The sequence below is a fragment of the Serinus canaria genome, chromosome Z, assembly GCF_022539315.1.
Source record: "Serinus canaria isolate serCan28SL12 chromosome Z, serCan2020, whole genome shotgun sequence".
Taxonomy (NCBI): Eukaryota; Metazoa; Chordata; class Aves; order Passeriformes; family Fringillidae; genus Serinus; species Serinus canaria.
This window is the reverse complement of record NC_066343.1, coordinates 63,884,497-63,897,030: the sequence shown is the minus strand read 5'-3', so window position 1 is coordinate 63,897,030 and position 12,534 is coordinate 63,884,497. Positions and strand designations below refer to the sequence as shown.

The 12,534-nt window shown below is 37.7% G+C and overlaps 1 protein-coding gene across 1 annotated transcript in view; it reads right to left on the bottom strand.

Moving 5' to 3' along the window:
- NUP155 (nucleoporin 155) overlaps positions 1–12,534 on the bottom strand; it is a 30,565-nt gene that overhangs the window by 17,602 nt on the left and 429 nt on the right. The window contains exons 2-15 of the mRNA XM_018920607.3: positions 11,593–11,730; positions 11,177–11,273; positions 10,072–10,142; positions 9,141–9,233; positions 8,227–8,393; positions 7,682–7,787; positions 5,642–5,715; positions 5,246–5,337; positions 5,021–5,118; positions 4,784–4,936; positions 4,396–4,496; positions 2,892–3,062; positions 1,732–1,842; positions 741–835 (exon numbers count right to left, since the gene is read on the bottom strand). Coding sequence (XP_018776152.2) covers positions 741–835; positions 1,732–1,842; positions 2,892–3,062; positions 4,396–4,496; positions 4,784–4,936; positions 5,021–5,118; positions 5,246–5,337; positions 5,642–5,715; positions 7,682–7,787; positions 8,227–8,393; positions 9,141–9,233; positions 10,072–10,142; positions 11,177–11,273; positions 11,593–11,730 — 1,567 coding nt within the window. The remainder of the gene's footprint in view (positions 1–740; positions 836–1,731; positions 1,843–2,891; positions 3,063–4,395; positions 4,497–4,783; positions 4,937–5,020; positions 5,119–5,245; positions 5,338–5,641; positions 5,716–7,681; positions 7,788–8,226; positions 8,394–9,140; positions 9,234–10,071; positions 10,143–11,176; positions 11,274–11,592; positions 11,731–12,534) is intronic.

Genomic DNA, 12,534 nt, shown 5'->3' with positions numbered 1-12,534 from the left:
AACCATGAGGGTGCTGGAGCAGCTCTGCTGTAAAGACAGATTGAGAATTGGGGTCGTTCAGATGGGGAGACCTTATAGCACCTTCCAGGACTTAAAGGGCACCTTACAAAAATCAAGGAAGAACAACTTCTTACAAGAGCAGACAGTAACAGGACAAGAGAGAATGGTTTTAAACTAAAAGATCAAAGAGATTTAGGTTAGGTATTAGGAAAAATTTCTTTACTGTGAGGGAGGTGATACACTGGAAGAGGGTGGCCAAAGATACTCCATTCATAGAAGTATTCAAGGCCAGGTCAGATGGCGCCTTAAGCAACATTATCTAGTGGGTAGTATCCCTGCCCAAGGCAGAAGATCTGAAACAAGGTGATCTTTAAGGTCCCTTCCACCCAAACAATTTGCGACTCTCTGTATACACCAACTTCTTTAAGGCAGCTAATGAGAATACACGTATTTGCATCATACCAAGGAAATGCAGCACTTAAAATACATGGAGAAGCTCATAATTCATCACTCAGATTGTAATGGAAAAAACATACCAAACTTAACAGCAACATAGCCAAAGCAACCAACCAACAAAAAATAAGAGCCACAAAACCCAAACCCAACACCACATCACCAAAACTTCACACCTGTAACCAAAAGTCACCAGGCCCTGAACTGGCAGCAGGTTAAAAAGCCTGTACACGTGATTAGTGATCCTGTGCATAACATTCAGAATGACAGACAGAATTGAAACTTACCTGAAGAATGCTCGAGTAGCCCAGGCAGATACTTCTCTATCACATGCAGCATTAGAACAGGCCAAAATAAGGCAAGTGGCACAGGCCTGATCCTCCTAGAGCATATTACAATGTTAGTGTGGTGTCTTATATCAACTTGGTAAGAAATCTATAGAAGTTATATTCCTCAATAACTAAAATGGTAAATACTTTCTGCATAATTTTATTTAGAAGCCATGGAAATCAGCTCTTCTAATATACAGTCAAGAAGTGAATTCTAGCAAATTATTCCACTGTATTATTATTACTGTATTAAGTAAGATTTTGCTATACAGTTTTTGCAAACTCAGTGATACTACTGGTAGGGAACAATCTTCATGCCTGACATTTAAATGAGACTAAGATTCATGCAATTTTTACAAACACAAAAACATGAATTACAATTGTGTTTGAAGAAAAAAAACTTGTAAAAATCAATGTTTGCATATTCTAAGGCTGTTACAATACAAACTAGGTCCTTTCCAAGCACAAGAGAATAGATTACAATGAACACTCACTATAGATACTACACAATACTAGTCATATTAAAATTGTAATCGACAATAACCAAGCTTCTGCTTGTTTCTTGTTTATCTTAAGCTGCTAATCAAAAGAATACCCCAACTACACACATTTCTACTGGCCTTCAAAACATAAAAATCCCTTGTAGTGGTAGGAATTCAACTTTTTTAGAAACTCTTCCTCTCCTGCTCTCAGATGAACTTCTTTCTAAACTAAGAAGTGCACAACACTTCTACATACAAGACCTACGAATTTCAAGGAAAGTGCACTGGACATTTGTTTTTAGATATCATAAAATGAGAAATTATTTCTCTATATGATATAGCTTTATGTAGACAAAAGAAAAATTTACCAATCACTTTAACTGGTAAATGAAACATGGACCAAAACGTTGCAGCAACAATGAAAAGGCAACAAGCCTTCCTTGCTACTCCACATCAAAAGTTCTTACCTGATGCAACTTGAAAAATCTCTCAATCTCCTCTCCATCTCCACCTGTATTGCTCACAAGCAGATGCCGCAGTTGATCAACAGGTCTGAGTTTATGAAACATAACACTTCCCTAAAAGTAAGGCAAGGCAAGTTAGGCTAAAGCTGTCTTTACTCTGTTTCATCACAACACACCCATCTCCATGAAATTTATCTTTGACATTCTGAGTCTTGCCCCACTGCACCACTGGATAAAAATGTACCTGGTGTCCAAAGCCAAGTTCTCAATCATTAGCAAATTAAGGAATGGCAGGCAAGTACTGCAATGGTTACAAACTCTCCCTAAACTGAGTTAATTTTTCTATTCTTAGCCTAACACAAAGCACAGAATTACATTCTGCATATGTAAGTAATGCAGAAAAGAAAGGCTTTGTGTACCTTGCAAATCCCAAAAACTGCCTGAAGGAAAAATGCTTTAAGAATTCAAGGCATGAATTCAGACTTCACATTAATCACCTTCCCTGCATTCAAACTAACAACTGGAAAGGGGCCAAATAATCCCCTTAACAAAACGGCTGCTATTAAACAAATGCAGCTTGCAGTTCTAGAGTTTGCAAGATGTTAATATTTAAACACTATTTAAAACAGCCTATTGGTCAAGATATTGAGTGCCAAAAATATTGCTAAATATAACCAGAAAAGTAGGCAAGTTCACTTCCTTTTTTTTTTTCTTCTTTCTTCTCTTTCTTATTGCTTCCTAAAAACCTCTCAAAAAACTTTTTCTGGGACTTTTCTATGACTAATAAGAAATTACTAATTCAAATCTCAATTGCCAACAATATTTACTTGAACTACTTTTCTGGGCAGAAAGTGATTGTTTCAATTTCACATAATCAAGAGCACAACCAAGGCTAAAGGAACTTCCCTGATTTGTATCTGCAAGGATTTCTGGAGAGCAACAAAAATTATTAATATACTGTATGAAAGAAGTTGATTTAAAACCTTTGAGTAAATTTAAAGTAGGTACAGATTAATTCCAGCAATCTTCTTCCTGATTCCTTTTCATGTTCAAAATATATTCCTTAAAACATGTCTGAAATGAATCATGTACAGGTTTAGATGAAGCATCTAACTTCATACTTAATTCTTCTGGTAACCTATGTCAAGAAAAGTAATACTCACTTGGGCTGAAAGCAGAACAAACTTCTTAGGTGGCAGCATGTGTTGCTGCACAACAACAGGTGAATCAGTTATGGGAATAATGTCTTTATTTAGTGGTGTTACAATCTTCTGAACTTTAAATTCATCGATAGCAGAAAGAGCCCAGGAATGTCCATCAACACGGGTCGTCATCTGAAAAACAGATGGATATTGTCCACAGTTTGGTAGCAGAAATGGGTTTTGCACATCCATGGTAATGTTTTACTATTTACCATTTAAAATTACACAGAACAGAATCTGCTCCTCACACAAGAAAACCCAACAAAAATAAGTTCTTGTACTGTCTAACAAAGTTACCACCAAATTTACAGCTATATATACACTGCTGCTTTTAGGAGAAATGCAATAATATATTGCTTCTTTTGGAGGACGGGGATATTGTTTTACATTTAAATGTAAAACAACTTGCAAAGTGAAGCTGCTACAGTATAAACAGCAACCATCTACTAACCACATCAGAACTAAGCACTGTAGGCATCATGAATTTAAAAGATTTCTTTAAAAAATCAAAAAAGCTGCAACTGAACTAAAAAGGTTTACAAGACCTTTGCAGTTGGCAGTACTTCAAATATAACTCAGGAAGAGAAATACACTAGTGAAGACATTTCAGAAAATTATGTATGCTAACCAGAAGGAACTGCTGCTCAAGAACAGGCTGCAGGTTTTTTTGAGAAACCTGGCTGTTGCTGTCAGATGCCTTGGGAAAAAAAGAGGTTGGCACTTGGGATATTCATGTCTAAGTTTTTGCTGGAAGGGATCTGAAACAACTATAAAGATCCTTTGTAAGAATTAAATAGCAGATTAATCAAAAACTGACTTTGAAGCTTTTAACTTACATAGTCCCTTCATTCACTTCAACTCTGCTCTTCAGTAACACTATTTTTGACATGTCACTCCTCCACCTCAGCAGAAGACTTGAAATGTCTTTCAGAGATGAAATACATGTTTTCCCTGAACTGACACATAAGGCAACTAACCCCCTCCAAACTTCTCTTACAAGCCCACTTACATAACAATCAGGAAAACGAAAGTCAGAAACTATCCACCATGAAATAATGAAGACATTTAACATGTGTGGATTTTAATGAAGATATGGCATGTAACTTTAAATAACGAATCACAAAGTTTCTAGCTTGTGCACAATATGCAGCATTGCAACAGAAGTATTCTCAGAACATATTAATATGTATGAGAAAAGTATTCTCAAACATATTAATTAGAAGCCAGGTCTTAGAAGTTAAGGCAATTGCTTTTGACATAAAGGTTGCATCAAGCTAGAAAAGTATGTTGGAACTTGGGATCCCTACTAAGAGAGGCTCATTCAGCTTTGTAGAGTTTCCAAACGCCTCGTGAAATTTTCTTTCACCTACTGATTTCTTGCAGACAGTATGATTCAGGCATCTGTTATCAGGAAAGAAAACATAATACCTAGATTTCATCAAAATCATGAAGAAGTCTGCTTTACCTGTGTTTCCATCATTGGCTTTTGAAAAGGGAAAGAATCATGATTGACACACCACAGGATGTCATTATCTTCATTTTCTGAAGCTGCCATCAGCAGGACCCCTAGCAAGAATAGCAATAGTAAGTCCAAATTAAAAGCAATCATCATGCATTAAATGCAAACTCATTAATTCATTCCTAAGTTAGCAAAACTCAATCTTTAAGTCATTATCATACAATCTGAACAGCAACTAATATCTCCTAGATTTGTATGTCATATGGTACTTCAAAAGGTCACTTTTAACACCATTTACCATCTGAAAAGTAAAACAGATTTTTATAGGGATCAAAGTAATAGTGACTGTCACTCACAAAAAATAATCTCATTTGAGCCATGTTCCATTGCCTACCTTTGCTATAAAGAGCTCTGTGAACTTTTGCAGGCTTCTCTACATTTGAAGAGGCTGAAAATCCAGGTGGCAAACGGACATGGACCAAGGTTAACATAGAAGGACGAGCTGTTGGATGTTTAAATTGTGATGTACTAAAATACAGTCGGACACCTGAACAAAAGATAAGAAAGGTCACAAACTGTGAAGATACCATTTATCAGTTTAAGTAGAGTGGAATTAGCATTGCTTTTTTACCTGCATGTGTGATTGCTAGTAGTTGACAGTCTATGGATTCAGAATTTTCAATCACTGCTATTTGAATAATAGGCTTAAATACAGAACGATCAATTGTTCTGAAAAAAATAAACCAAAAAACCCAATACACTTTTAATTCAAAAAATATGCAAATTCTTCAAAATTGTATTGTGAAACTATGGGTCTTAAAGGAAGCCTCTTACATTGTAACTGTCAAGAACATACCTGGCAATGCTCCCTGCAGCAGAAACGATAGCATTTTGTGAAAGAGAAGTAACTCTGGTCATTCCTTGACCATCTTGCCCCAAATCATAAACCTGCAATTCAATAACACAGCTTAGTATTTATGAATGAATTAATAAATCCAGCCTCACTAAACAAGAAGTCACTCAAGCTGTATTTTTATGTTGTACTCATGCTTTCATAGAATTGAGGCTAGTCTTTCCTCAGAAAAGAAGTTTTTCAAATCTTCAGCACGCACATTGCTACAAAAAGATAAACATGAGTAAGGGCCTGACATAGCTACAGAGAATTCTCAGGCATTGAAGTAAACTTACAGAGGCATCTGTACATTATTACACACATGATTAACAGACCAAAGAGTCATAAGAAGTCACATACTTGCAGGACTCCTTTTTCTGAGCGGGTGTACAAGATATTTCGAGAGTTGTCAATGGCAATTTGAACTACAGGATCTGGAGGAAGAGGAAAAAAAGGGAGAAGCAGCAAATCAACACTGGACTTAAGAAAGCAAGTTTAAGACAGAATGTCTATAAAATAATGAATTCTAAGTTCACAAAAACTGCACTTTCATACAGGACTGCTACTGTAAGTGATTCAAAACAGCAATCAACACAATTGCTAGTAAACAAACAACCAAAAAAATCCCAGAGAAAAAAACTGTAATTTCAAAATAATTTTTCACTAAACAGTGAAAGAAGGTAAGATTATTCACACTTTTTCCATGTTCTTGGTGATGCCACTAAGCACTTATTAATTTTGGGCTGCATATCACTCACTTTAGTTAGAAATGTCAAAGAAATGTCAATTTTTACAGGCTTTGCTGTTTACATCCTGAACTAAACACACAGTCTGTCTCAATTTTACAGAATCACTGGATTGGAAGAGACCTTTAAGATCATAGAGTCCAACCCGTGCCCTTGAACACCTCAACTAAACCATGGCACCCAGTGCCACATCCAGTCTTTTTTAACACACATTCAGGGGTGGTAACTCCACCACCTCCCTGGGCATTCCAGTACTTTATCATTCTTTCCATAAAAAACTTTTTCCTAATATGCAACCTATATTTTCCTTGGTGCAGTTTAAGACTGTGTCCTCTTGTTCTGTCAGTTGCTGCCTGGAGAAAGAGACCAACCCCCACCTGACTACAGCCATCTTTCAGGAAGTTGTAGATGGTGATAAGGTCACCCCTGAGTCTTCTTTTCTCCAGGCTAAACACCCTCAGCTCCCTCAATTGTTCCTCACAGGGTTTGTGCTCCAAGCCCCTCACCAGCCTCATTGCCTCCTTTGGACACGCTCGAGCGTCTCAACATCCTTCCCAAACTGAGGGGCCAGAACTGGACACAGCACTCAGGGTTTGGTCTCACCAGTGCCAAGTACAGGGGGAGAATGACCTACCTGCTCCTGCTGGCCACATTGCTCCTGATACAGGCCAGGATGCAATTGGCCTTCTTGGCCACCAGGGCACATTGCTAGCTCATGTAGTTGGCTGTTGACTAGTACCCTCAGGTCCCTTTCTGCCTGCCCACTGCCCAGCCACAGCAACCCCAGCCTGTAACATTGCCGGGGGTTATTGTGGCCACAATGCAGGACTCAGGACTTTGACTTATTAAACTTCAACCAATTGGACTCTGCCCATCCATTCAACCATACCAGGTCTCTACACAGAGTCCTCCTACCTTCCAACAGATTGATACACATTCCCAGCTTAGAGTCATCTGCAAATTTACTGATACAAGGCTCAATCCCCTCATCCATGTCAACAAGAAAAATATTGAACAGGACCAGCCCCAGCACAGACCCCTGAGGGACACCACTGGTGACTGGCCCCCAGCTGGATGCAGCACTGCTCACCACCACTCTCTGGGCCCGGCCATCCAGCCAGTTCCTAACCCAGCAAAGAGTGCTCCTGTCCAAGCCAAGGGCTGCCAGCTTTCCCAGGAGGGTGCTGTGGGAGACAGTGTGAAAGGCCTTGCTGAAGTGCAAATAGACAACATCCACAGCCTTTCCTGCATCCACCAGGTGGGTCACCTAGTCAGAGAAGGAGTCCAAGTTGGTCAAACACCACCTACCCCTCCTAAACTCATGCTGGCTGGGTCTGATACCCTAGCCATCCCATAAGTGTTGCATGATCACAATATAAACTGCTCTATTACCTTACCAGGTACTGAGGTCAGGCTAACTGGCCTATAATTACCAAGATTCTCCTTCCCACCCTTTTAGTGAATAGGCATCACACTGGCCAGCTTCCAGTCATCTAGAACCTTTGTGCAAATCTTCTGTAATAAGAACGCAAGTATCATTGACAATAACTAAGTACTCCAAGTAAGCAAAATATTCAGACTGACTTCTTGGTAGCATTATTTAAAAGGTTACATTAAGTTATTGGCTAATAAGAACTTTGATATCAGTACTTACCATCCTCTGAGAATGTGAACTGTAGCAACGAAGGAATAAGAAAAGATAGCGCACTCTTTGAATGATTAATTTTTCTACAGCGCTGGCTAAACCAGCCTGCTTCAGCCTACAATTGAAAAAAAAAAATACAGCATTGAAAGAAAAAACAAAACAAAAACCAAACTAGGAGCGAATTAAAAGTCATTCAGAGGATGAGTATGAAAACAAGTAAAGATCTAACTGCAAACTTTGATTTAATTGGACAAGTATGTGTTATTCAATGGAAAGAAAACAGTGATCACTAAAACAAAAATTTAGCATAAAATAAAGTGTGCAGATAATGCAATTTGAATTTTTAAGGTTGACAAAACTGCACTGCTATTCCCCACATAAACACTACTTCTTCAAAGAAAATGCATCTACCCTAAGCTGTTGTGCAACCAAGACATGCAACACAATTACAGAAGAAAAGCAACTGCAAACTTGACATGTTTTAGAACTATTACTGCTGAAATCCCACAACAGTGAAACAATGAAAAAAGCCTGTGTGCAAAAGCAACAGTCACCTGGTATGCTACTTCATATAAGCAGCCATCTTTTCCTGCCAGGAAGATCCTCCCGTTATCAGTGGATGTGATTGCCAGGATGTAGGTGTTGTCAGTAGGGAGTGAATACAGAGGATCTGGTAGCAGCTGCATTCCTCCAGACATGCTGTCATTGAGTGATCCAGTACCTTCAGTAAACAAAAAAACATAAATCCTCTTTAGTTTTTAAGCTGTTTTAATAAATACTACAGGTCTGTGATAAGAAACATTTCAGAAACCAGGAAAAAACTACAGAAAATTTCATTTATGAAAATGTTCTCAAACAGAGTTTGTCCAATGTGAACTGCAGAGTAATAAATCCATTCTATGTAGGTTTCCAAGGAAGGAAACACAATGTTTTTCATTTCTATTGACTGTTCTCTCCTCTAAATCCCACCAAGTCCAAAACACAGATTTCTACTTATTTTCTCTTTCACATTGACAGATTATTAAAAAAAAAAGTAGTAAGGTTCTCTCACTTTCACCAAACAATTTTTTCTCTCTGTATATATGGCATAAAAGCATGCTATCGGTTCTCAATTTTTGTGGTTGAAATACAAATTCCAACAAAGTCAATGAACTCTATTCACAGTTTCATGATTCATGCACCTGTCTTCTCTCCATCTCCAACATGCTCTTTAACAGGAGCATCTGTTTCAAGTTTTTTTAACTTTAAACAGGTGAGTAATAAAACTCAATGCTTCTCATGGAGTCCATGATCCAGCAAGTGCACACACCATAAAAATTATCTTCCCTGCCTGTAACATGACTTAAAGATTTATAACGAGCAAGGCACTTGGCACATGGGGTTTTTCAATTTTTTTGAATGACTACTAATAAAACTGCCATGTGTTTGGTCATTAACACACTGAGAATAGGAGAGAAGAGAGTATTACCTGATTGTATATTAGAACAATGAAGACCTAAAATCACAATATCCACAGGAGTAGCCAGGACAAGTAAGTGTCGTACATGAGGCTGGAAGATACCTAAATGAAAAAAAAAAAAAAAAAGAAAATTTTAGTTTGCACCCTGCTTCTCTGATTACCACGATGTAAGCAAATAAATCCATTGGAAAGCCACATCAACTGATTAGACTGAACAGTCACATGTTAAGTCTAATGATCTCTGGAATTCTAGAATTAGAAAGGAGTATCAGCCAACAGCTCGACTTTCACTTCATGAAATACAGGACCTTTAAAAACATTTCTCTTACCAACATACTTCTTTTAAACTCAACTCATTTGCCAATTCAACTTTGATATTAATGATATCTTAGGAGTAGATACTGAAATAACTGGGAGGGCTAGAAACCAGAATCTAATGGAAATTATTACTTGAATATGTAAATTTATGAACAGTACAGATGTTAAAGCTTGATGTGGAGACAAAAATGCAAGCTTATCAGTGAAAATAGTTGTTTCACTATACATTATTTTTGGCTCATAATTAATTTTTTCATGTTTGTAAAATCAAAACAAACCCACATAGTCTGTGTGTACATATATACACACAAACCACAGATTTACACATAACATAGAATCATTGAGGCTGGAAAAGACCTCCAGGACCACTGAATCCAACCTTGAGACTGAATATCACCATGTCAACTAAACCATGACCACCAAGTGCCACATCCATGCATTAAATACATATGCATGTTAATATCTACGCCTATATAAAACCCAAAAACATATTTTGGGTTTTGTATTACATTACACTGCGTGATTTGTATAAAATACAAATGCATATATACATAAAGACTGAAAAAAATACACAGAAGGCTCAGTACTGTCCAATTCTAAACTCTGTCATAATATTCCTTACCTGCCTTTGGCTTTACTAGGCCCACTGCAAGAATAGTTTCACTGAGGCCATCAAAATAAGCCAGATCTCCTCTGTCAATAAATACACAAAGAACTGCATGAAATTTGTCATATAACATCACATAAAAACAAGGCAAATAAAATCAATTTATATTTAAAAATTATTGATGCTTTGGCAACACTCTGAAGCCATCCACATCCTTCAGTGAAAGCAGGTCACTTGAGTTGCTAGAAGCTCCTATAGTTGATTTTCAAAGCAAATCCAACTGCAGCATTTTTTCTTTTCAGATTTTGTTAACTCATACAGCCTACTTTGAATTACACAATGCAGCATCTGTAATACTGATTAACCTCAAGGAAAAGAAATCACATGGGATTTTTTTTTTCCCCGTGAAAATTATCTGATGCAAAAATTCCCAACTTCCTCCCCACTATCTACCACTAACACCATTCAGTGCTGTTTTCTTTGGGGAATGTATTTCATATGCTCTGACACAATGTAAATGTATAAACAGTAGCTATTCTGAACTTTAGGGGTTTCTTTTAGAAAAAGCAACAATATGTAAAAAGCAATTCTTACTACACAAATGCCTACTATGTCGGCAAATTAAGACGCAAACATGAAAACTATAAACTGATAAATGCCATTTCAAGAAGTACTGAATTTCTTTTCAGTTTTACACATCTATAAAATAAGCAAGAATGGAGAGTTTCAACTACAATACTTCAAAATATTAATGCCCTATTACTTACCATTGTGGGAATGACTTGTACTAAGATGCATGTGCATCTTTTTATCTACTTTTTCAGCAAAGCCCTTGCAAAAGAAGAGCAGTAACTTTAGGATATTAGATATGTCAGACGCAAAGCAAATTCATTTTCTTTTCTCTCACCTGTGGATGATTTGGCAGCAATGTTACTAACTCTTACAGATCATTATACACTTACTACTCAAAAGTTTCGGTAAAACCTAAAAGGAATTAAGCTAAATTAAACTGACCAGCACACCTCCATGCTTCCAGTAAACAATATCCCATGCTCCAGTTGCTTGCTTACTTCAGGTACAATACCAATAGAACAACATTGGGAATGCATCCTCTACGTACCCATCCTCATAGTTCCACATAAAGATGTCACTGTCAATGGTCAGCCAAGCTCTGCTTATCTCTGGAAATACTCCCATCATACAATTGCACTGCATATCTGAAGCACTGCTGATGTAAGGATTAAATGCATTTTGGGTAGCAACGGCAAAATCCTCTTCAAAGCACTTTAAAAATATCATTAAAATATAGTATTACACAAACTGCATACTTCTATTCTTCATTTAGAAACCAATTTCACCAACAACTCTATGCAAATGCGCCTTGTTACCACTTTAAGTGCTATTAAGAGAACCCAAACAACATTGAAGTTTTTTGCTGGGAGTCTGACAAAAAGACTGGGGAAGAAGAATATGGAGAAAAGCTGTTTCTAATATTACTCCTTACACAATCTAGGACATTTGTTTACATAAGGATACGTCCAAACTGCTCCACTAGCTCCGGTGGAAGTGGGACTCGGCGGACTGAGCTGATTTCTGGAAGATTGGGTATTGACAGCAAACCTGGTCCTTGTAGAGGATAATCCATATCTGACATACCAGATACAGTAGGGCTACCTGCAAGTAAGAAACAACAAAAACAAAACAAAACAAAACAAAACAAAAACAAAAAAAAAAAAAAAAAAAAAAAAAAAAAACACAAAAATATCACTACTCACAAGATACATGTGGACAGAGGTTTCTGTAGGAGCAAAACCACAAACAATAAATCAATAAATCTAAGTCTCAAATGAGCTAAGAGCAAACAGATCTGCCAACAAACTCTTATAACAACTCACCTGGACTCCAGCCTACTCTCTACCCCCTTTTTTCTGTGATACCCTGCACTGCTTTTTTCATTGTACAGCCAGGCATTCACATGAACAAGCCAGAAGCATATTCCTTCACCTAGAAAGGCTGCTTGTACTCTCAGGACCGACTTAAAATACCTATACATATTCACTGTTTTATGTGCTGTGTAGCCAGAGCAGCTACACTGTGGCCATGCCATCACTGCACAACAGAACGCAGATGCCGTTTGTTTACATCCTGCCTCTTCGTAGCCCCCTTTGCCAGTCTGCACTATGAAGAAGGAAATGCTGCCTCCACGTGTTAAGGAGAACAAAACTAATTTTTGGTGGAAAAAAGTACATCTTATACCACAAGCGCGACATAAAGGTGCAGACAAAAAAGAAAGTCAAGCTTAAGAGAGCTTTCCAGACTGCGTGCAACTTAGGCATGGTGGTGGGCACGTGGCTACCATAAAAGCATTCTGCAGGGGACTTCCCAATACGAAGAATGGAAAATTAGAGCCGTTTCCGACACCTTTCAGAGGGACAGAAGGCACTTGAAGCCCAGTCCTCCTGACCTCCTACAGTGCTC